Source organism: Panthera pardus, unplaced genomic scaffold (assembly GCF_024362965.1).
Source record: "Panthera pardus isolate Hobbes unplaced genomic scaffold, ASM2436296v1 HiC_scaffold_17, whole genome shotgun sequence".
NCBI classification, from domain to species: domain Eukaryota; kingdom Metazoa; phylum Chordata; class Mammalia; order Carnivora; family Felidae; genus Panthera; species Panthera pardus.
In genome coordinates, this window is record NW_026526732.1 from 108,035,071 (window position 1) to 108,058,298 (window position 23,228).

Below are 23,228 nucleotides of genomic sequence, written 5' to 3' on the forward strand. Positions count from 1 at the left end.
CCTTGATGTTCTGTTTGGATGATCCATTCGTGTATAGGGAGTAATAAAGTCCCCTATTAGTATATTACTATGGCTACTTCCTTTATGTTTGTTACTAGCTTCTCTGTTTTGGTGATTGTGATTATATAGTGTCCTTTCTTCTTGTAACAATCTGTATTTTAACACCTATCCCTTTGAGTTAGTGTTCTTGTATTTGGGGGTAAATACCCCATAGTGCAATCCTTGAATCATAGGGCAATTCTGTTTTTAATATTTTGAGGAACCACCGTGCTTGTTTTTCATAATGGCTGCACCAACTTGCATTCCCAGCAACAGCGCAAGAGGGTTCCTTTTTCTCCACTTCGGCAAGGATGCTTATTTTTTGTGTTAATTTCTTGTTAATTTTAACCATTTTGAAAGGTGTTAGGTGATACCCCATTGTACTTTTGGTTTGCATTTCCCTGATGGTGAGTGATGTTGAGCCTCTTTTCATGTGACTGTTGACCATCTCGATGTCTTTTTTGGAGAAATGCCTGTTCATGCCTTCGGTTTCTGTTTCTTGGTGTTTTTGGTCTTCTGCTTATTAGAGTATTTGTTTTGTTGGTCTTTAGTTGTAGAAGTTCTTTCTATATTTTGGATAGGTCATTTGCAAATATCTTCTCCAATTTAGTAGGTTGCCTTTAAGTTTTGTTTTCTTTGCTGTGCCGAAGCTTTTAATTTTGATGTAGTCCCAATAGTTTTTGCTTTTATTTCCCTTGCTCTGGAGAACAATGCTGCTATGGTCAGTGTCCGAGAAATTACTGCCTGTGTGCTCCTTGAAGATTTTTAGGGTTTTAGGTCTCACGTTTAGGTCTTTAATCCATTTTTGAGTTTATTTTTGTGTATGGTCCTCCAGGGGCACCTGGCTGGCTCAGTTGGTAGAGTATATGGCTCTTGATTGTGAGTTTGAGCTCCACATTGGGTGTAGAGGTTACTTTAAAATAAAATCATGGGGCACTTGGGTGGCTCAGCTGGTTGAGTACCCTAATCTTTTAAAATTTTTTTTTTTAATTTTATTTTTGAGAGGCAGAGACAGAGCACATGTGGGGGAGGGGAAGAGAGAGAGGGAGACACAGAATCCAAAGCAGGCTCCAGGCTCTGAGCTGTCAGCAGAGCCAGATGCGGGGCCTGAACTCACAAACCATGAGATCATGACCTGAGCCGAAGTCGGATGCTCAACTGACTGAGCCACCCAGGCACCCCAAGTACCCTACTCTTGATTTAGGCTCAGGTTAGGACTCCACGGTTGTGGGATCAAGCCCCACATTGGGTTCTGCACTAAGTGTGGAGCCTGCTTGAGATTCTCTCTCTCCCTCTGCCCTTCTTTCATGCACACTCTCACTCTAAAATAATAAAATGAAAAGAAAACCTTTAAAAATATTTTAAGTAACGTCTACACCCAACACGGGGCTTGAACTCACAACTCCAAGATCAAGAGCAATACGCTCTATCAACCTAAGCCAGCCAGGCATCCCCAAAATAAAATTTAATTTTTTTAATTTTTAAAAAATTTACATCCAATTTAGCATATATCACAACAGTGATTTCAGGAGTAGATTCCTTAGATTGCTTTAGCTATTTGAGGTCTTTTATTTAGAAAATCTTAGTTTTTTTTTCTAGTTCTGGAAAATGCTATTCATATTTTGGTAAGGATTGCATGAAATCTATAGATTGCTTTGGATATTTATAGATGTTTTAACAGTATTTGTTCTTCCAACCCATGAGCATGGAATATCTTCCATTTGTGTAGTCTTCAATTTCTTTCATCAATGTTCTATAATTTGCAGAGTACAGGTCGTTCACTTCCTTGGTTAAATTTGTTACCTACGTATTTTTGGTACAACTGTAAATAGGACTATTTCTTTCTGCTAGCTCATTGTAAGTGTATAGAAATGCAGATTTCTGTGTATTGATTTTTGTATATTGCTTCCTTACACATTATCAGTTCTAGTAGGTTTTGGTGGAGTCTTTAGGGTTTTCCATATATAGTGTCATGTCCTGTGCCAACAGTGAGTGTTTTACTAATTCCTTACCAATATGGATACCATGGATACCTCTTATTTATGTCATCTAGTTCTGGCTAGGACTTCTCAGTGCTATTTTGAATAAAGGGGGTGATAGCAGACCTTGTCTTGCTCCTGATCTGAGGAGAAAAGCTCTGTTTTTCACATTATGTTGGCTATGGATTTTTCGTATAAGGCCTTAATTATGCTGAGATATATTCCCTCTAGACCTGCTTTGCAGAGGGTTATCATGAATCAGTGTACTTTGTCAAATGTTTTGTCTACATCTATTGAAACAGTCACCTTGTTTTTATCCTTTCTTTTATTAATGTGATGTATCACATTGTTTTGTGAATACTTAACCACACTTGCATCCTGGGAATTAATCCTGCTTGATAGTAGTGTATGATTTTTTAAAATCTGTTGGATTCAGTTTGCTAATATTTTCTTGAGGATTTTTGTGTCTGTGTTCATCAGATATTGGCCCTTAGTTTTTTGTTGTTGTTTTTTTTTTTGTTGTTGGTGGTGGTGTCTTTATCTGGTTTTGGCATCAGGGTAATGCTGGCCTCATAAAATTAATTTGGAAGTTTTCTTCCTATTCTATTTTTGGAATATTTTGGGAAGAGTGGGTATTAATTCTTCTTTAAATGTCTGGTAGAATTTTCCTGTGAAGAACTTTCCTGTGAAGCTGTGTGGCCCTGGACTTTTGTTTTCTGGGAGTTTTTTGATTACTTATTCAATTTCATTTCTGGTGAATGGTCTGTTCAAATTTTCTATTCTTTTGCTTTGGGAGGCTAGGTTTCTAGGAATTTGTCCATTTCTTCTAAGTTGTCCAGTTTATTGGCACATATGTTTTCAACTGATTTTAACAGGGGCTTTATGTCAGCTTTACTCCTAACTTCTTTTCCTGATGGTGCTGTCGTTACCTGATTTGCTTCATATTTCATCATTTTTCTCAGTTTTCAAAGGCACTGCTTCACTTCGTTTTTCCTCTGTAGCACTCTTCTTCAGCATGCTTGCCTGGCCCTTCTCTCCTATGCACCATCTGATCCAGTTTTATGGTAAAGCTGAGGTCTTCAGCCTCTTATCACCTAAGGTTTTAAGATCATCTGTACATCATGAGCCCCGCCTTAATTTTTCAATTGTAGATTCAGCATCAGTCTTTGGTTATTATGGCATTGCCTGAATTAAAAAAAACAAAAACAAAAACAAAAACAAATAAAACCTCCACAAAGAATTAAAGAGACACAATTTCCTCCTTTCAATGCACAAATTAATCCAAGTTATTTCTCACATGTTTCACACCAAAATTAGTCATAGAAAAAGGTGTAGCACTCAGTCAATACAATTTTTTAAATTACTTCTTTGAAACTTTACATAGGTCATAGATATGACTTTTTAAAATGTTAATTTCATTACATCAGGTTTGCTTTGGAAGGGTACAATCTGATATATACCTGTGATTTTATCTTGTTAATACTAGCATTATGCTCATTTTATCTGCCTTAATCTGATAGATTAGCATTGTTCTCCAAGTAGAAATGTGCAACATATCTCCGAAAATCCAAGAGGTCTAGAGAGGTATCTGGGTTACAGGCTCTGTGTAGCTGCCATGCATTGTTCATGGCTACGTCAATTATGTAGCTCACTAAAATTGAGTACCATTTTTTGCTTCTTATTCTCACCCTGTATTTGGAAATGATTTCATCCATTTTAGCCACACCTTCCTTGCATTCATCATACAATTTCACTATAGACGGTTGAGCTATCTGATGGATCTCCTCATCATCGGCACAACTTAGCTCACTGGCCGGTTCTATGCCTACGGCATTGGAGCACAGACTGATGATGCCATCTCCATGCCAACGACACAAAATTATCTCCTCATTTTCTTCGACTTGGAAATCGAAATACCCCTTCTTCATTTTTTTCATATGTTCTACATTCATAAGGGGACATTTTTCAGTCCTGTTCTCACGAATTGTTCCTGTTGCCCTCACTCCTTTCTTCTTCAAGGCTGACACCAATTTGACACTTGTAAAGAAGCTATCAAAACACAGGTGATAGGGATATTGGCCTCTCTCTAAAAGGACATCAGCAAAATGCATCACTAGATTTCCACCTAAACCAAGGTTAAGATCCTTATCCACCATCACAGATGATTCTTCTTGATGGGGCTCAAACCAAACCAGATAACCCTGTGTGGTTGTGCCACACCAAATTTTATAGCCAATTCTAATAGGTTTCCCATTCAGGAATTGGTCACTATCAAAGCATTCACACATTGTCTTATCAAAATAATAGTGTTCTTCAAGGGGAGCATAGAGGAGGAAATTTCTATTCATTTGCTTTATGAGAGGCCTCAACTTTGTAAACTTATCTTTTTGATCTAGGTGGTTGTTATCTGCAAAATGTAGGTATGAGAAAATCAATTCAAATCTGTCCCTTCTAATTGCATCCTTGACTAGGTTCTGATCGGTATCAGAGATTTCCCAATACATTCCCCTTCTGGGACGCCTCACAAATCCACTCAAAAGCAAGATCCCAAACAGACACCTTATTTCCTGAACTGTGACTTCTAAGTTGACATTTTTCTGAGATGCATAATTATTGGTTTCATTGACAATCAAGCTGAATGTTTCGTCATCAAAAAATAATTCAAAGAGTTCTACTGGGTTCAACTTTTCACTTTTGAGATTCAAAAGTCCAGAATCCAGTGCTGACCAGCTTGGAAAGTTGGGTTTAAGGTCTCTTTTGGTCCAATTCTTCTCTGGGACGTTTGATATCTTTAGCCTTTTTGGAGCAGGGTGGGCCTCAGGCTTGTTCTCTTCTTCTACATCTGAGTCACCAGAAAATGCAAGGCCTTGGAGCAGTTCACTCACTCGAGCTTTGTCCTTTTTTCTCCCTTTTCGGGTAATGTCTCCTGCAGCATATTCCAAGGAGGAGATGTGCATTCGGGCCCACAAGTCACCTGGGTGACGGTCCTTCAGGGTGTTCATATGTACAACTGTCCTGTCAGTACAGACAGAGGTACCAGGTGGCTGGGGCACACAATCTCTGGAAATGAAAAAATTACCATATTACAAAAATCCTTAGTCTTCCTCACCATGACATCATGAATCTGGTGACACCTAAGTATTCTTCTGCAAAGACTACCCCCTTCTCACTCTTAGGACTTCGGCCAGACCTAACACTGGGGGCCTCCCTCCCAGTAGCTGTTGAGTCTGAAACAAGGAACTGGGCAGCTGAGGGCAGTGCCTCCCCCATCTTCAGGAGCGAGTGGCAAACATCCCATGTTCCTTTGGGCCCAAGTTGAATCACCCCAGCCTCTACCGGGGGAGATGGGCTGAGTCCTCTGCTTCAGGGCTTCCCTGTCCAGTTGAGCTTCCGTCAGTAACGAAGCTGAGGTTTTCCAGAATCCTTTTACTCCGGTAGCTCTATCAGTTGACTCTAAACCTGGACCAGGAAGGAGGTTATTTACTGGGCTCCTTCACACCTCTCAGGATTTCTGAACACGGAAGGATCTACATTCACCTGGTGGACACTCTACTCTGGGGAGAAACTCAAACTTCCTGTCTTTGAACTGATTTTTATAGGGTTACAAGGAAGCGAGCTAAAGTTACCAAGATGAAACCAACAGGACATTAAACAGTCTAGTTCTAAAAGACTGAAGGGCAAAAAGCAGTGAAGGGAATAGAATTCACACTACATGTATTGACTCATTTCCTTAAAGCCTTTATCATCCGAGGTGTCTCCAGTGTGCTTGTCTGGCCCATTCAACACACCACCCATCCTAGGGTTCCCAAATACTCTCAACTGCAGGGACCCTCCTCGGCCCTGTTGTCATGCTCAATCGCTGCCCTCCCATCTCACCAACTCCTCCCTTCCCTCCCTACTTGTGGACCTCATGATCCATCACAGCAGCCCCTCTCGGGCCGGGATCATCAACCCCCTGCTGTGATGTCCCTCCTCTAGCCCCAGACCAGCAAAACTTCACCCAGTGGAGACCCTGGCTGGTTCTTCTCAATCCACACCCCAGAGCAAGCAGGGCCGCAGATACCCCACGAGGGACACTGACGCTCCTTCCCTCTTGCCCCTTTATCCCCTTTCCCCACACTCCACATCTTGGTATCCGCAAACAGAGCCTTGTTTCCTACTCCAAAGAGGACCATTTCTCAGGCAGAAACCTGCTCATTGAGACGGTCTGCCTTCCATGGCTCCTGTAACTCCTCCCAGTCTTCTCCAACCCTGTCTGGGCACAGGCACATTCACTTCTCTGTCTGCTTCCTCTCCATCTCCTCTGCATCTAGCAAATTCCTGCCTGGTGCCCGAGTCTTGTTTCAGAGGTCAGTGCTCTGGGACGCCTCCTCCAGCATCCCAGGTCTCGGCCGGGTGCCTCTCCATACCCACAGCACAGGCACATGTCCCGCTGCACTGTGGTTCTGTCTGCTCCGCTGTGCCCTCACATGATCCACTGCAGGTGGGGGTCTCTGTCACACAGGCCTCTGAATACAAGTGATAAAATGCTTCCTGAATGAGTGGAAGAAAAAAATATCTAAGTTGGAAACTTCTAAAGATGTGCCTGGAAAATGGTCTTGTCAACCAAACTCTCTTGACCTCTCCTATCAGTTCATCCTGGATTCTCCAAACCAAGTTCTTGATGCATACCTCTGTCTAGTTCACCTTGACCTGTGACACCCAGAGAAAGCTTCCCTAATTATCTGCTTCATGACAGTGGCAGAGTCGGGGACTTTCCTGCCAATGCCCCTTGCCCTCTTCCCTTTAGCCAGTCAGAGACCCCGTTCTGGGGGCAGCAGTGCGTCCAGGTAAAGGCATGAATTGGTCTCAGCCAGGCATAGTAATCCCATTCCCCTTTCCTTGGTACCCCCCGTCCCCAGCCTCTCTTATAGCCAGAGGTGGTCACAGAAGTCCATTTCTGCCCGTGAGGAACGGGGGAGGGCGGGGGGGGGAGACCTCTCCTTTCGTGGTGCCAGGAACAAACAAGGGTAAAGATGCCCTCCTACCTCCTTTCTGTGCTCGAGTTGCAGGGACCATCATGGTCCTCGGTCAGAAACCAGCACACTAAGGAAGGTAGAACAAGAGACCAAGAGCCTGGATCCTTCAGTGTGAGAACTGAGTAATGACAAATGCTGGAAGGGTGTGAACCCTCTACTGAGCCGAGTACAGGTGGGGTGTTCTTCCCAAAAGTCAAGTCAGCAATACTGAGCTAACTTTAGTAAAACACACGACTCAGAATTCTGTTCCTAGGTGTTTGTCCCAAAGAAGTTCTCGCACAGGGGGCACGTTAGAGGCTGTTCCGTGCAGCAGTGTCCTGCTGATGGGGACCTGGAAGCAGCTGGGTGACCATCTCTGGGGAAGCTGACAGGCCATAGATGTACGTTACAGATAGTATGTGGCAGCTGTAGGTAAAGGGGTAGATGTGTGCAGATAACTCCTAAAAAGTTATGCTGAGTGACAGAATATTCACAGTACTATTTAAGTAGTTTAAAACACTCACATCAAAGTGCATATTTTTTACAAACAAATACTGATAATGGGTACACATTATGGCCCTAAATGGTAGAAGGAGGAAAGGAGAGTTAGTAGTGGGGGAAAAAGTGGGAAAGAAAGTGTGTAAGTGTGGCTGGGCAGAGGTAGTGGTGGGGAGATGCTGAGTCAGTTTCTGTTCACTGAAGTTAAATGTCTGACAGGCACAATATATTCCTATTTTGCAGTTAGAATGGTCACAAAACGTTTCTGGTAGAGCTTGGTTCGGACCTCAAAAGCTTTATGAAAAATTTCACTTCTCTTAAGCTTTAAGACATTTCCATTTTCACTAAGATTTAGCCCCATTTCCCTGAGATGAGCAAGTGTCCCCCCACCCCAGGCTTCAAGCTAATTGTCCCATGATGCTTTCTTCCTCCTCTGTGCTCATCTCGGAGGAGCCAATGGCCTCACCCAAATCCAACCCCCTGCCTTTGATCAGGTCCTTCCCTGTCTGCTTTAGGAGTATCTGTGCTACATCTCCCTCCCTTCCCTTAACCCTTTCCTCCACAACCAAGGCTTATTAAGTACCTACTACTATCTTTAATTTCCGCTTCATCAGCTACTTTCCTGGTAGTTCTTGTTCAGGACTCTCCCAGTGCTCTTCGTTTCTTCACTGCCATGATAGCCCTCACTCTTGTCTGAATTCTCTTCCTTTTCTGGCTTTTCTTCTCTGTAGCTCCACCAAGACAGAAGGGAACCCAGGGAAAGGTGGCCAGGCAGGGTAAACAGAGTCAGGATAGGATTCCTGGGGGCAACTGTGTACCCACCGAAGGTTTTGTATAATGAGGATACTGACCGGTCCCCTTCCTGGCCCGGGGCCTCCTATCATTCCTGAAGTGAGAGTAGTTCTCTTCCTGTATTCTTCCAGGGAAGCAGCTTTGACCAACTAGGTTCTCTGGTCATTCCAATTTGTTCTTACAGCTGCAGGATCAGTTCCACTTAACATGGACACTCACCTGTTGGGTGCTCCTGAGGCCTCAGCACCTTGCTGTATTTCTTCAAAAGTTTCTTGCTTTGCATTAAACAATCCATCTTTACTTACAGCTTCTTCAGCTAAAATAAGAATATAAATGTCATCATCTGCATTTTCCCCCTCAATTCAATATCCAGAGGGAATAGGATTTTCAAATTAAAATAATCATCAGGTGCCCCAGAAGTGCCATCACAGCCAGTCCTACAAAGTGTGGCACGGCATGGGAAGATAATAAGAAACGTCAGTTAGCTGGAGAGAATGTCTAACAAGGCAAAGCAAATTTAGAGAAAATTCTACATGGACAATAGTATTCTCAGAGAGTGAAGAGAACTTCCTCCAATATGAAGAAGGGATCAGGCAGAGGAGTTTGTGAGACTTCCAGACATGAAGAGCTGTCTGAAGATGACAATTACATGGAACCCTTTATAGGGAAGAAAATGGGAAGCAAAGCAGGACTCGTGAGAAATGATCAGAGAAGATAACAAGAATCATTAAGCTGACTGATGGGGAGGGATGCAAAATGGTAAAGACAGAGAAGTGTGCGGGCAGAAGCGGAAGGGAAAGCAAGGGTCTGGAGGGAATGTGGGCTCCCCAGGGCCAGGTCAGAGTTAATGATGGGACAGGGGAGCAGCCCGAGGCTGTCACTACTTATCAGATGGAAGTCTGTAACCTTCTGAGCTGAGTTCCCATAGAGGAACTCTCTCTCCTCTGAGCCAGACTCAGAAGTGGCCATTCTGGGAAATCGACAAAGGACAGCCTCTTGGGGTCTTCACTGTGGTAAGGACAGGGGTCCAGTTGTGAAGGGTGGTGGCTTCCACACTCTAGACCAGTGGTGCCAAGACAAGGACCATCCTTGCCTTTCTCCTGGGCTGTGGGGGTCGGCAGCAGTCCAGAGGGTTCTCTGGCTGGGAGGTCCCTTGTTCTGATCTCTGCCTTCACATTATAAGGACACCAGTCACCAGCCCTGGGGCCCTCCCAGATCCTGTACAACTTCATCTTCACTTGCTTATACCCACAGAGTGTCTTTCAAAATCAGACCACACTGATAGGTACCTACAGTTAGGGACGCAGATCTTTCAGGGGGACACAGTTCAACCCACACCATCAGTTACATTGAAAATCCTGTAAGTTTTACTTCCTATACAATTCTTTTCACAAGAGTAAATTAAGAACAGAAGACTCTGGCTTCAACAGGATCAGGAACCAATTAGAATCCGCAGTAAGGGACCAAGTGAGGAGAGGACTCCACAGGCACATGTTCTGAGAAAACTGAGGTAGCAACAAGGACTTAAATTTTAACTAAATGACTAGGAAAATGATTGAACCACCGTGAGATCAAGGAAAAAAAAGGGTCATCTGTGGTAATGTGAAGTTTTGCTAAGGACAGAATTCCCATTACCATCGTAACTGTGAGGTCTGTGCAGGAACACCAAGAATATAAAGGAGTGTGAGGAGGAACCTCCCAAGATACAGCATCAGGCCCTGAGCCTCAAAGGAGTGGAGGCACGGTCTGCAACCAAGCATCTCCCTGCCCTCCCTCCCTCCAGACGTGGACGTGCCTCCTCCACACGGTACAGAATGAGGCAACAGCCGGTCACTGAGACGAGCCCCTGCGCGAGGCACACGTGGTCTGCTCTCGTCACAAGGGGAACGCAGGGGGCTGGTGCCGCCCCACAAGCTCCCACAGGTGAGGACTGCTACCCACGCGCCCGTGAGCTGGGAGGAGACAGGAGTCCCGCGTGAGACCTGACAGCCTTGACGAGCGCCTTTTGTGGGGGGCCCGGCCTGCACACCTTCTGCTGTACATTGAACATCCCCCATCGCTGTGTCCGCTTTGCCAGGGAGCCTACCATTCTAACACTTCAGGGTCTGCCGTCCACACAACTGAGCGCTCATGAGCTGGTCGAGTGCTTTACGGTGATGCACTTGTACATAGCAGAGGAGGGAGAAGCTAGTGCTAAAGGAGAAATTAAGCTGAGAACAGATACAAGGCCAGGGGGAAATGGGAAAGTAGAAGAGGGAGTTGTGGTGACAGGGAAATAATGACACCCCCCCCCCCCCCCCAAGACACAAATACAAGTGGCATTAGACGTGAGGTAAAAATGTTGGGAATGTGCCACATAGGAGCTGATTCCAGAACAACCGACAATAAGTGGGGCACCTGGGAGGGGGGCGCTCAGCCAGTTAAGTGTCTGACTCTTGATCTTGGTGCGGGTCATAGGATCCAGCCCCAGGTCGGGCTCTGTGCTGGGCCTGGAGCCTGCTTGAAATCGTCCCTCTCCCCGACTCTTACATGCTCTCTCACATAAAAGTGAGCTACACTACCCATGAAACTAATGTAACATTGCATGTTAACTATGCTGGAAGTAAAATTAAAATAAATAAAAAATTTCAAAGGCATGTAAAGTCAGGGGCACCTGGCTGGCTCAGTTGATACAGTATGTGACTCTTAATCTCAAGGTCATGAGTTCAGAGCCTACTTAAAATAAAAATTCTAAAATAAAGGTACATAAAGCCAAACAGACCTTTGTTGATTGACTGCTTAATCAATGACCCATTAATTAACTTGCCCAGGTCACACCGTTGGCAGATAGCAGAGCTGGAATTCAGACCTCCACATATCCTTCTTGTCTTTCTGGAATGTTTTCCTCCTGTCCTGGAGCCTGGGGACAGAATGCTTCTCTCACCTGAAGGATGCCAGGAATGAAAGTAGGTTGTGGGCTGCACGTGGCTCTCCCAGACCCTCAGTTCACATCACCTTTAGGCCATCGTGCTGTCTGGTCTTGACCCTGATGGACAATCCTAAGGCCTTGGCTGCTGGGGCAACCACACCACTGAGGCAGGCACAACTCCAGCCTGCTCAGTTGAGAGAGAGAAGGATTCCAGTTTGGAGGCTAAGGCCTAAACCACTGCCCTTTAATGAAGGCAGGGATCACACCATTCAAATGCCGATATATTGTACCACAATGTGAAACCCTTGACCACTATCTCCTCCTAACTGCTCTGCTGCCTCAGCATCTAAGTTCAAGATAACAGAAAATTGGATTCCTTGGATAATGCAAGAGGCAATTTTGCAAATCACCCTGAGCTAAGAAGAGGCACCAGAATACTACAAAATCAGTTACTGCCTAACGAGATTCTGTGGTCAAGTTCTGTATTTAAGGTTCACACCTGAATACTGACAGTAAGAAGAGGTGTGTCTAAAAATTCTCAGAGGAGGCACAGTTCCCTCTTTCAACCATCTGACCATTGTTTGGGTGCACGGGAGGGAAGGAAGGGTGGAATTTTCTGGTAAAGACAGCTAAGAACTATGTGAGTATGGGGGCTATGTCATCTGATAATGAGGCCATAGAATTGGCAGGCAGAGAACAGGACACAGGCAAAGAACTGAAGGCCACGAACCAGTCCTATGTGGCCCCCAAAGGAATGAAGAGACAAACTCAGCAGGAGCCAGAACACTCATCAGCATCAGCTATTAACTGAGCTTCGACTATACGCACAGCAGTGGGCCTGGAGCAAAGGAGGTACAAGCTAAGGAGTTTGCTCTCAGCGGGTTGGCTTTACAGACTGACCAGAGAAAGAGAATGCAGACAAACTGGGTTTGCTGGCAAAAGAACAGGGTTAGACTGCTGGGAAGATGGCACTCACCTCGTTTCTTGGACACAACTACCTAACACTCACCACAGTGTAAATGCCCCAGAAAGCAACCCGAAGGCTGGCAGAACAGAGCCACAACTCAATGTAAAGAGGAGGACACATCAAAGAAGGTAGAAAGGGCGAAGATACAGTGAGGAGCTAATACCCACAGGACTCTCCCCGGGGTGGGGGCATCTGCAGGCACAGGGAGGGTAGACAGACAATCACAGGGTTGCCCATGTGGGAAGATGAAGCCTCATAACATTTGGCTTTGAAAACCAGAGGGGCAGAATTTCAAGATTCTTACAACCAGCAGAACTTAAAATCTGGAATTTTAAAAATCACCGGGCTTGGGGCACCTAAGTGGCTCAATCGGTTGGTTCATCATCCAACTTCAGCTTGGGTCATGATCTCATGGTTTGTGGGTTCAAGTCCTGCGTCAAGCTCTCTGCTGTCAGTGCTGAGCCGGTTTCTGATCCTCTGTCTCCATCTCTCTCTCTCTGCCCCTGCCCCACTCGTATCCCTGCCTTCTCTCTTTCAGAAATAAACATTTAAGAAAAAAATCACCGGACTCCGCTCTGGGAAAGAATGGAGGCCAAGAGAAAACTAAGTCCCTGCCCTTAAAGAGACGACACAACAGCCCGTGGAGATTCAGCATAGAAGCGGGAGTTGGAAAAACACCTGGGGCCTATGGGAGGCAGAGTTCTTTGCTAAGCTCGGAGCATGTCTGCAGGGACAGAACCCTGGAAGACCACCCCCCAGGGACAAAGGAGCCAGCAGGTGCCATTTCTCTCCCCCAGCCCCCAGGATAGACACATGGAGACCTGCGGGAGCTAGTGCAGCAGTAACAGTCACTACCTAACTTACACACACCTCACCCTGCACTTTGGGGGATCCGACCCCTCCAACCAGGCCTGCCCCAGCACTGTGGGTACCCTCCCCAGAGGACCGTCGAAAACCTTGCTAACACCACCTCTCCCCAGCTCGCGAATGTGATGGATCTGCCTCTTCCAACCCAGCTGGCCTCAGTCCCCATTCACAGAGGGCTGTGCAGAAAACCTTAGTAAAGCTGCACCTTGGGGATCCACCCCTCCACTACACTTGTGGCCAGAGCCCATCCAAACCGGGGCCACAGGCATGGCAGCATGCAAGCAGCCCAAATGAGCCACCGCCACTCCAGAGTGACTCCTGCTCCGGGGAGAGGAGAAGAGAGTCCTACGTACCACTCCAGGTATAGCCCCAGCAGTGGGCCGGGGGCAGAGAGCTGGTCTGGTCTGATCGCAGGTCCCACCACCAACGAAAAGCTTCTCAGGCGACAACACAGGGAAAGTGCCCAACAGTTGCCTGCTACTGCATCTCTGGCAAACACCTGGTCTGACTCCATTCGTGCTCGATGCAGTCGCAAGCTGCTTCACTAACACCACAGGGATCCCAGAAGGAGTAGGGAGAGAAAAGAGGGAAGAAAATTTATTTGAAGAAATAATAGCTGCAGACTTCTAAATGCAGGGAAGGAAAAAGAAATCCAGATCCAGGAGGCAAGAGATCCGCCCCCAAAACTCAACCGAGGAGGTCCACATCAAGACACATGATAAATAAAACGGCAAAAGGTCACGATAAGGAGAGTTTTAAAAGCAAGAGAGTCAGCTGGGAAGATGGCACAGGAGACGGACCTTACACTCGCCACGCCCCACATGAACAACTAGAGAATATCCACATCAGTGTATATGACCTGGAAGTTACCTGAAGACTGACAGAACAAACTCACAACTAAAGACCAAGAAGAGAGCACGCTGAAGAAGGCAGGAAGGGCAAGGATGCGGTCTGAGAGAGAAACAGACCAGACCATGGCCGTCCGTGGTGGGGAGGGAGCTGGTGGCAAGATGACGGGCAAAAACAGGCCTTCACACAGGGAGTCCACAAAAGAGAGGGCAAATTCCCAAAACATCTGCCTCTGAAAGTGAGAGGGGCCAAATTTCTTGAGTTCTTCTAACCAGTGGGACTCACATCCTGGAATTTTAAAAATTGGCGGGCTCAGTTCTGGGAGAGCCCGAAGGTATTAAGACGAGTCCCCACCCTTAGCGTGACAAACAGCCCGTGCAGGTACAGCGTGGAACGAACAGTCTGAAAAATGGCAGGGGCAGACAGGAGAGTGGTTTGCTCAACTCAGAACATGGCATGGAGAGACAGGGGTCGTAGGGAGACCCCTCCAGGAACAAAGGAGCTGGCAGGTGTCACTTACCTCCCTCACCCCCAGCATAAAAAGCAGCTACCTGAGGAACCAGCTCAGCTCCAACACTCTAAACATGACTTCCTTCCACCAAGCCCCCACCCCTGCATGTGGTCAGAGCTGCCCTTTCTAGTCCTCCTCAGATTAGTCTCTGCACCCAGGGCCTCGGCCCGCAGAAGAGCTGCACAAACCCTGCCAACACATCTCCTGACAGTGCACTTTGTAGGACCTCAGTTCCGGCAGCGACCAGGGCAGGTCACCTTTCACAAGTGACCTTTCACACCCCTTATTAAAACACACCCCACTCCCACTAGGGACTAAACACTGCACAGAAGAGGCAAAGAGAAGCTCTGCAGACAACTGGCTCACGGAAAAACAGGCCAAGATTCAAAAGCAGAACACACACAAGAGACATAAAAAACACTCCCTGGAGCACCAGGCCTAGGAACAGGGGACACTGCAGGGCAGGGCACTACAGGACCTCTTCTTCATAAGGCTCTTATCCTTAGGAGCAAGAGAAGTAGCTAACTTTCCTATCACACAGAAACACAGAGAACTGGAAAAAATGAGGAGAGAGAGAAATACGTCCCAGAACAAGACCAATCCACAGCAAGAGACCTCAGTGAAATGGATATAAGTAACATGCCTGATAGAGATTTTAATAATCCTAAAGATATTCACTGAACTTGAAAAAAAAAGTGGAGGACATCAGTGAGACCCTTAACAGAATGGCAAAAAAGAACCAATCAGAGATCAAGAACACAATTCATGAAATTAAAAATACACTTGAAGGACAAATAATCCAGTGAAGAAATGGGCAAAAGACACGAATCGACACTTCTCCAAAGAAGATATCCGGATAGCTAATAGACACATGGAAAAAATGCTCAACGTCACTCGTCATCAGGGAAATACAAATCAAAACCACAATGAGATACCACCTCACACCTGTCGGAATGGCTAACATTAACAACTCAGGCAACAACAGATGTTGGCGAGGATGCGGAGAAAGAGGAACCCTTTTGCACTGCTGGTGGGAATGCAAGCTGGTGCAGCCACTCTGGAAAACAGTATGGAGGTTCCTCAAAAAATTAAAAATAGAACTACCCTACAACTCCGCAATTGCACTACTAGGTATTTATACAAGGGATACAAGTGTGCTGTTTCGAAGGGACACAGGCACCCCAATGTTTATAGCAGCGATGTCGACAACAGCCAAAGTATGGAAAGAGCCCAAATGTTCGACAGATGAACAGATAAAGATGATGTGGTATATATAATGCAGTATTACCCAGCAATCAAAAAGAATGAATCTTGCCATTTGCAATAACATGGATAGAACTAGAGGGTGTTATGCTAAGCGAAATTAGAGAAAGACAAATACCATATGACTTCACTCATGTGGAATTTAAGATACAAACAGATGAACATAAGGGAAGGGAAGCAACGTAATATAAAAACAGGGAGGGGGACAAAACATAAGAGACTCTTAAATACAGAGAACAAACAGGGTTGTCGGAGGGGTTGTGGGAGGGGAGATGGGCTAAATGGGTAAGGGGCACTAAGGAATCTACTCCTGAAATCATTGTTGCACTTTAAGCTAAGTTGGATGTAAATTTAAAATTAATTTTTAAAAAATAAGCACATTGTGAGGAAAAAAATACACTTGAAGGAATAAATAGCAGGCTAGTCGAAAAAGAGGAATGAATTAACAAACCGTAAGACAGAATAATGGAAAGTAACCAAACTGAGAAATGGAGAAGCAAATTATGCAAATTAAGAATCCTTAAGGAATTCAGTGGTTCTACCAAGCCTAACATTCATATTATAGGGATCTCAGAAGAAGAGATAGAAAGGAGGGAGGGCTGCCTGGGTGGTTCAGTCAGTTGAGAATCCAACTCTTGATTGCAGCTCAGGTCATGATCTCATGGTATGCAGGCCTGAGCCCCTTGTGGGGCTCCGTGCTGACAGTGGGGAACCTGCTTGGGATTCTCTGTCTCTGCCCCTCCCTCTCCCCTGCTCATGCTCTCTTAAATAAGTAAACGTTTAAAAAAAGGAGGGGGGGGAGAAAATTGACTTGAAAAATAACTGAGGGGTGTCTCAGTGTCTCAGTCAGCTAACCACCCAACTCTTGATTTCGGCTTGGATCATGATCTCATGGTCGTGGGATCAAGCCCTGCATTGGGCTCCATGCTGGGCATGGAGCCTGCTTGGGATTCTTTCTCTCCCTATCCCTCTGCCCCTCCCCAACTCGTTCTCTCTCTCAAATAAAAAAAAAACAACAAAACCTGAAAACATCTCTAATTTGGAGAAGGAAACATATCCAGATAGATTCAGGAGGCACAGAGATCCTCCCAAGAATTTAACTCAAGGAGGTCGACACCAAGACACATAGTAATTAAAACGGCAAAAAGTAAAAAAAATAAAAAAGGCAAAAAGTAGTGACAAAGAAAAAAATCTTAAAAGCATCAAGAGAAGAGAGTTGCATACAGGGGAAACCTGATAAGGCTATCAGATTTTTCAGCAGAAATTAGCAGGCCAGAAGGGAGTGGCCTGATACTCAAAGTGCTGAACGGGAAAAATCTGCAGCCAAGAAAACTCTATCCAGTGAGGCTATCATTCAGAATAGAAGGATAGATATAGAGTTTCTCACAAACAAAAACTAAAGGAGTCCATGACCACTAAAAAAGTCCTGTAAGAAGTATTAAAAGGGATTCTTTGAGTGGAAAGGAAAGACCATAAGAGTATGAAAAGTAAAAAAAAAAAAAGAAAATAAGTAAAAACGAGTATATCTGTAAAAATCAGTCAAGAAAGAGATTAGTAAAATATGACACCATATACCTAAAACTTGAATGGTGGGAGGGGGAGAGGAATAAAGAATGAGTTCAAAACTAAGTGACCATCCTCTTTAAATGCAGACTGCTATATGCATAAGAGGTTATACACAAACCTAATGGTAACCACAAATCAAAAGCCAGTCACAGATATGCGAAGAATAAAAGAAAGAAATCCAAATATACAAGAAAGAAAGCCAACAAGCCATGAAAGAGGGCAAGAGGAGAAAGGACGAAGAAAATCTATAGAAACAATCACAAAAAAGTAAAAAATGGCAATAAATACTTGTCTATCAATAATTATGTTGAATGTAAATGGACTAAACAAATCCAATCAAAAGACATAAGGTGACATAGTAGATAAAAAAACAAGACCCATCTGTATGCTGCCTATAAGCGCCTACTAAAGGCGGCTGCAGATTGAAATTGAGGGGATGGAGGAACACTTATGAATAAAGCCAGAGTAGCAATACTTATATTGGACAAGCTAGACTTTAAAACAAAGACTGTAAAAAGAGACAAAGAAGAGCACTATATAGTCAGAAAGGGCAAAATCCAACAAGAAGATATAACAATTGTAAGTATTTATGCACGCAACATGGCAGCATCCAAATACATAAAACAGTTAATAACAAACATAAAGGAAATAAATGACAGTAATAATAGTGGGAGGGGGTTAACACCCTTTGTGCATTAATGCACTGATCATCCAAACACAAAATCATCAAGGAAAAACTGGCTTTGATCGACCAGATGGATTTAACAGATATATTCAGAACATTCCATCCTAAAACGCCAGAATACACATTCTCTTCTTTTTCTTTTTTTTAATGTTTATTTATTTATTTTTGAGAGAGAGAGAGAGAGTTAGAGAGCAAGCAGGGGAGGGGCAGGGAGAGAGGGAGATAGAATCCCAAGCAGGCTTCAGGCTGCCAGCACAGAACCCGATGCAGGGCTTGAACTCACAAACCGTGAGATCACGACCTGAGCCGAAACCAAGAGTTGAATGCTTAACCGACTGAGCCACCCAGGTGCAACACACATTCTTTTCAATTACACACAGAACATTATTCCAGAATAGATCACATATTAGGCCACAAAACAAATCTCAAAAGATTCAAAAAGATCAAAGTCATACCATGCATCTTTTCTAACAACAATACTATATTACTAGAAATCAGGGCACCTGGGTGGCTCAGTTGGCTAAGCACCTGATTCTTGATCTCAGTTCAGGTCTTAATCTGAGGGTTGTGAGTTTGAGCCCTGCACTGGGCTCCATGCTGGAAGTGAAGCCTAAAGAAAGAAAATAAAAGGGGCGCCTGGGTGGCTCAGTCGGTTGAGCATCCGACTCTGGCTCAGGTCATGATCTCGCAGTCTGTGAGTTCAAGCCCCACGTTGGGCTCTGTGCTGACAGCTCAGAGCCTGGAGTCTGCTTCAGATTCTGTGCCTCCCTCTCTCTCTGCCCCTCCCCCGCTCACGCTCTCTCTCTCTCTCTCTCTCTCTCTCTCTGTCAAAAATAAATATTAAAAAAAAAATTTTTTTTAAAAAGAAAGAAAATAAAATTAAATGAAGGAAGGAAGGAAAACAAGAAATCAACCACAAGAAAGAATCTGGAAAGACCACAAATAACATGGAGGTTAAATAACATGCTACTAAACAATGAATGGGTCAACCAGGAAACAAAAGAAATCAACAAGTACATGGAAACAAACGAAAATGACAATACAACAGTCCAAAACCTTGGGGATGCAATAAAAGTGATTCTAAGGGGAAGTTTATAGCAATACAGGTCTACCTCAAGAAGCGAGAAAAATCTCAAACTACCTAACCTTACACCTGAATGAGTTAGAAAAAGAACAAACAAAACCCAAAACCACCAGAAGAAAGTAAATAATAAAGATTAGAGCAGAAATAAATGATATACAAACTAAAAACACAATAGAACAGATCTGAGGGGCACCTGGGTGGCTCAGTTAAGCATCTGACTTCAGCTCAGGTCATGATCTCACAGTTCATGGGTTTGAGCCTTGTGTCAGGCAGGCTCTGTGCTGACAGCTCAGAGCCTGGAGCCGGCTTCAGATTCTGTGTCTCCCTCTCTCTCTCTGCCTCCCCCATCCATACTCTGGCTCTCACTCTCAAAGATAAACATTAAAAAACAAAACAAAAACAGATCAATGAAACCAGGAGCTGGTTCTTTGAAATGATCAACCAGATTCATAAACCTCTAGTCAGATTCATTAAAAACAAAACAGACTCAAAATCACAAATGAAAGAGTATAAATAACAATCAACACCACTGAAACACAAACCTAATAGAATATTATGAAAAACTGTATGCCAACAAATTAGACAACCTAGAAGAAATGGATAAATTCATAGAAACAAAGAAACTACCAAAGAATCAGGAAGAAACAGAAAGTTTGAACAGACTAATTACCAACAAGAAGATTAAATTAGCAATCAAGAAACTCCCAACAAAGTCCAGGACCAGATGGCTTCACAGGCAAATTCTACCAAATATTTAAAGAAGAGTTAGCACCTATTCTTCTCAAATGATTCCAAAAAGTAGAAGAGGAAGGAAGGCTCCCAAATTAGTTCTATGAGGCCAGCATTACCCTGATTAAAAAAAAAAAAAAAGATAAAGACACTACCAAAAAAGAACTACAGGCCAATATCTCTGATGAACAGATGCAAAAATCCTCAACAAAATATTAGCAAACCTAAGCCAACAATACATTAAAAACATCATTCACCACAATAAAGTGGGATTTATTCCAAGGATGCAATAGTGATTTGATTCAATATTTGCAAATCCATCAATGTGATATATCAATAAAAGGATAAAAACCGGGGCGCCTGGGTGGCGCAGTCGGTTAAGCGTCCGACTTCAGCCAGGTCACGATCTCGCGGTCCGTGAGTTCCAGCCCCGCGTCAGGCTCTGGGCTGATGGCTCGGAGCCTGGAGCCTGTTTCCGATTCTGTGTCTCCCTCTCTCTCTGCCCCTCCCCCGTTCATGCTCTGTCTCTCTCTGTCCCAAAAATAAATAAAAAACGTTGAAAAAAAAAAATTAAAAAAAAAACCATATGATCATTTCTTTCTGTTTTTAAGTTTATGTATTTATTTGAGAGAGACAGAGCATGAGTGGGGAAGGGGCAGAGAGAGAGGGAGAGAGAATCTCAAGCAAGCTCCACACTGACAGCACACAGAGCTCTGTGCGGGGCTCAAACTCACAAAACCGTGAGATCGTGATCTGAGCCGAAACCCAGAGTTGGACACTTAACTGAGTCACCCAGGTGCCCCCATACAATCATTTCAATAGAAACTAAAAAAAGAAAAAATATTTGGCAAAGTACAATATCTATTCATGATACAAACACTCAACAAAGAAGGTTTAGAGGAAACAAACCTCAACATAATAAGGGCAATATATGAAAAACCCACAGCTAATATCAGTCTCGAAGGGGAAAAACTGAGAGCTTTTCTCCTAAGGTGAGGAACAAGACAAGGATGTCCACTCTCACAACTTTTATTCAACATAGTACTGGAAGTCCTAGCCACAGCAATCAGAGAAGAAGGAGGAATAAAGGACATCCAAACTGGTAAGGGCAGGAAAACTTTCACTATTTGCAGATGATATGATACTATGTAGAGAAAACCCAAAAGACTCAACCAAGAAACTACTAGAATTAATAATTCAGTAAGGTCACAGGTTACAAAATCAATGTACACAAATCCACTGTATTTCTATATAATGACGAAACAGCAGAAACAGAAATTAAGAAAATAATCCCATTTACAATTCCACCAAAATAATGAAATATCTAGGAATAAACTTAACCAAGGAAGTTGTAAAACACTGAGGAAAGAAACCGAAGATGACACAAATGAAAGACTCACGGATTGGAAGTACAAATATAATTAAAATGTCCATATTATCCAAAGCAATTTACAGCAGCATTTTTTACAGAACTACAACAAACAATTCTAAAAAATTGTATGGAACCACAAAAGATCCCCAAATAGCCAAAGCAATCTTTAAAAAGGAAAAAACAAAGCTGAAGGTATTACAATTCCAGATTTCAAGTTATATTACAAAGCAGTAATAATCAGGGAGCCTGGGTGGTTCACTCGGTCGAGTGTTTGACTCTTGATTTAGGCTTAGGTCATAATTTTCCAGTTGGTGGGACTGAGCCCTGCGTCAGGCTCCATGCTGACAGCATGCAGCCTGCTTGGGATTCTCTCTCCCTCTCTCTCTGCACCTTCCCCACTTGCACTCCCTCACTCTCAAAATAAATAAATAAACTTAAAAAAAAAACAAAACCCAGCAGTAATCAAAACGGTATGATATTGGCACAAAACAGACATATAGATCAATGGAATAGAGTAGAAAGCCCAGAAATAAACCCATGATTATATGGTCAATTAATCTTTGACAAAGGAAGCAGGAATATGCAATGGGAGAAACCGTCTTCTCAACAAATGGTGGTGGGAAAACCAGGCAGCTCCATGTGAAAGAATTAAACTGCACCACTTTCTTACACCATACACAAAAATAAACCCCAAATAAATTCAGGACCTAAATTTGAGACACGAAACCATAAAATTCTAGACAAGAGCATAGGCAGTAATTTCTCTGACATGGCTGTAGCAAAATCTTTCTACATAGGTCTCTTGAGGCAAGGAAAATAAAAGCAAGATAAACTATTGGGACTATATTGAGATAAAGCTGCACAGCAAAGGAAATAACAAAACTAAAAGACAACCTACTGAATGGGAGAGGACATTTGTAAATAGCATGTCCAATAACGGATTAAAATCCAAAAAATACAAAGAACTTACACAACTCAACACCAACAAATAATCCAATTAATAAATGGATAGAAAACACGAACAGACACTTCTCCAAAGAAGATATGCACATGGCCAACAGACACATGAAACGATGCTTAACATCACTTATCATCAGGAAATGCAAATCAAAACTACAATGAGGTATCACCTTACACCTGTGAAAATAGCTAAACTCAAAAACATAAGAAACAACTAGTGTTGGTGAAAATATGGACAAAAAAGAACCCTCCCACATTGTTGGTGGCGAATGCACTGGTACAGGCACTGTGGAAAACAGTATGGCGGTTCCTTAAAAAATAAAAGATAGAACTACCCTATGATCCAGTAATCGCACTACTGAGTATTTACCCAAAGAATATGAAAACACTCATTCAAAAGGATATATGCACCCCTCTGTTTATAGCAGCATTGTCTACAATAGCCAAACTATGGAAACAGCCCAAGTGTCCACTGATAGATGAATGGATAAAGATGTGGTACGCATATAGAAGTATACACACACACACACACGAATGGAGTCACACCAACACACACAGACACACACAGGAATATTACTCAGTCATAAAAAGGATGAAACCTTGCCATTTGCAGTGACATGGATGGAGCTAGATAATGTTATGCTAAGCAAAATAAGACGGAGAAAGACAAATACCATATGACTTCATTCATGTGGAATATAAGAAACAAAACAAAGGGAAAAAAAGAGAAAAACCAAAAAGACTCTTAATTATATAGACTCTTAACTACATAGAAAAACAAAAAAAGACTCTTAACTACATAGAACAGGGTGGCTCAGTCAGTTAAGTGTCCAACTCTTGATTTCAGCTCAGGTTATGATCTCAGGGTTTGTGGGATTGAGCCCTGCATAGGGCTCCATGCTGACAGGATGGAACCTGTTTGGGATTCTCTGTCCTCTGCCCCTTTCCCCGCTTGAGCTCTCGCTTGCTTGCTCTCTCTCTGAAAATAAAACATTAAAAAAAAAAAAAAAAAAAAAACTACATAGAACAACAGACGTTTACCAGAGGGCAGGTGGGTGGGGGAATGGATGAAATCAGTGACCAGGATTAAGAGTAACATTTACCGTGGTGAGCACTAATACACAAAATTGTTGAATCACTGTATTATATACCTCAAACTGAT

General features: G+C 43.5%; 1 protein-coding gene and 1 long non-coding RNA gene across 6 annotated transcripts in view; one reads left to right on the forward strand and one right to left on the reverse strand.

Annotated features, from left to right (window-relative positions):
• The window catches only part of LOC109259447 (uncharacterized), a 34,988-nt gene that overhangs the window by 3,989 nt on the left and 7,771 nt on the right, over window positions 1-23,228 (forward strand). The window lies entirely within an intron of this gene.
• The window catches only part of PGBD1 (piggyBac transposable element derived 1), a 29,216-nt gene continuing 8,532 nt past the window's right edge, over window positions 2,545-23,228 (reverse strand). For 3 of the 5 annotated variants that reach the window (XM_019437061.2, XM_019437062.2, XM_053905346.1), the window contains 2 exons: window positions 8,525-8,621; window positions 2,545-5,078 (listed from right to left, as the gene is read on the reverse strand). In XM_019437061.2, the coding sequence (XP_019292606.2) occupies window positions 3,527-5,078; window positions 8,525-8,621 (1,649 nt within the window). In that variant the 3' untranslated portion in view covers window positions 2,545-3,526. The other 2 variants (XM_053905348.1, XM_053905347.1) reach the window with 2 other exon arrangements.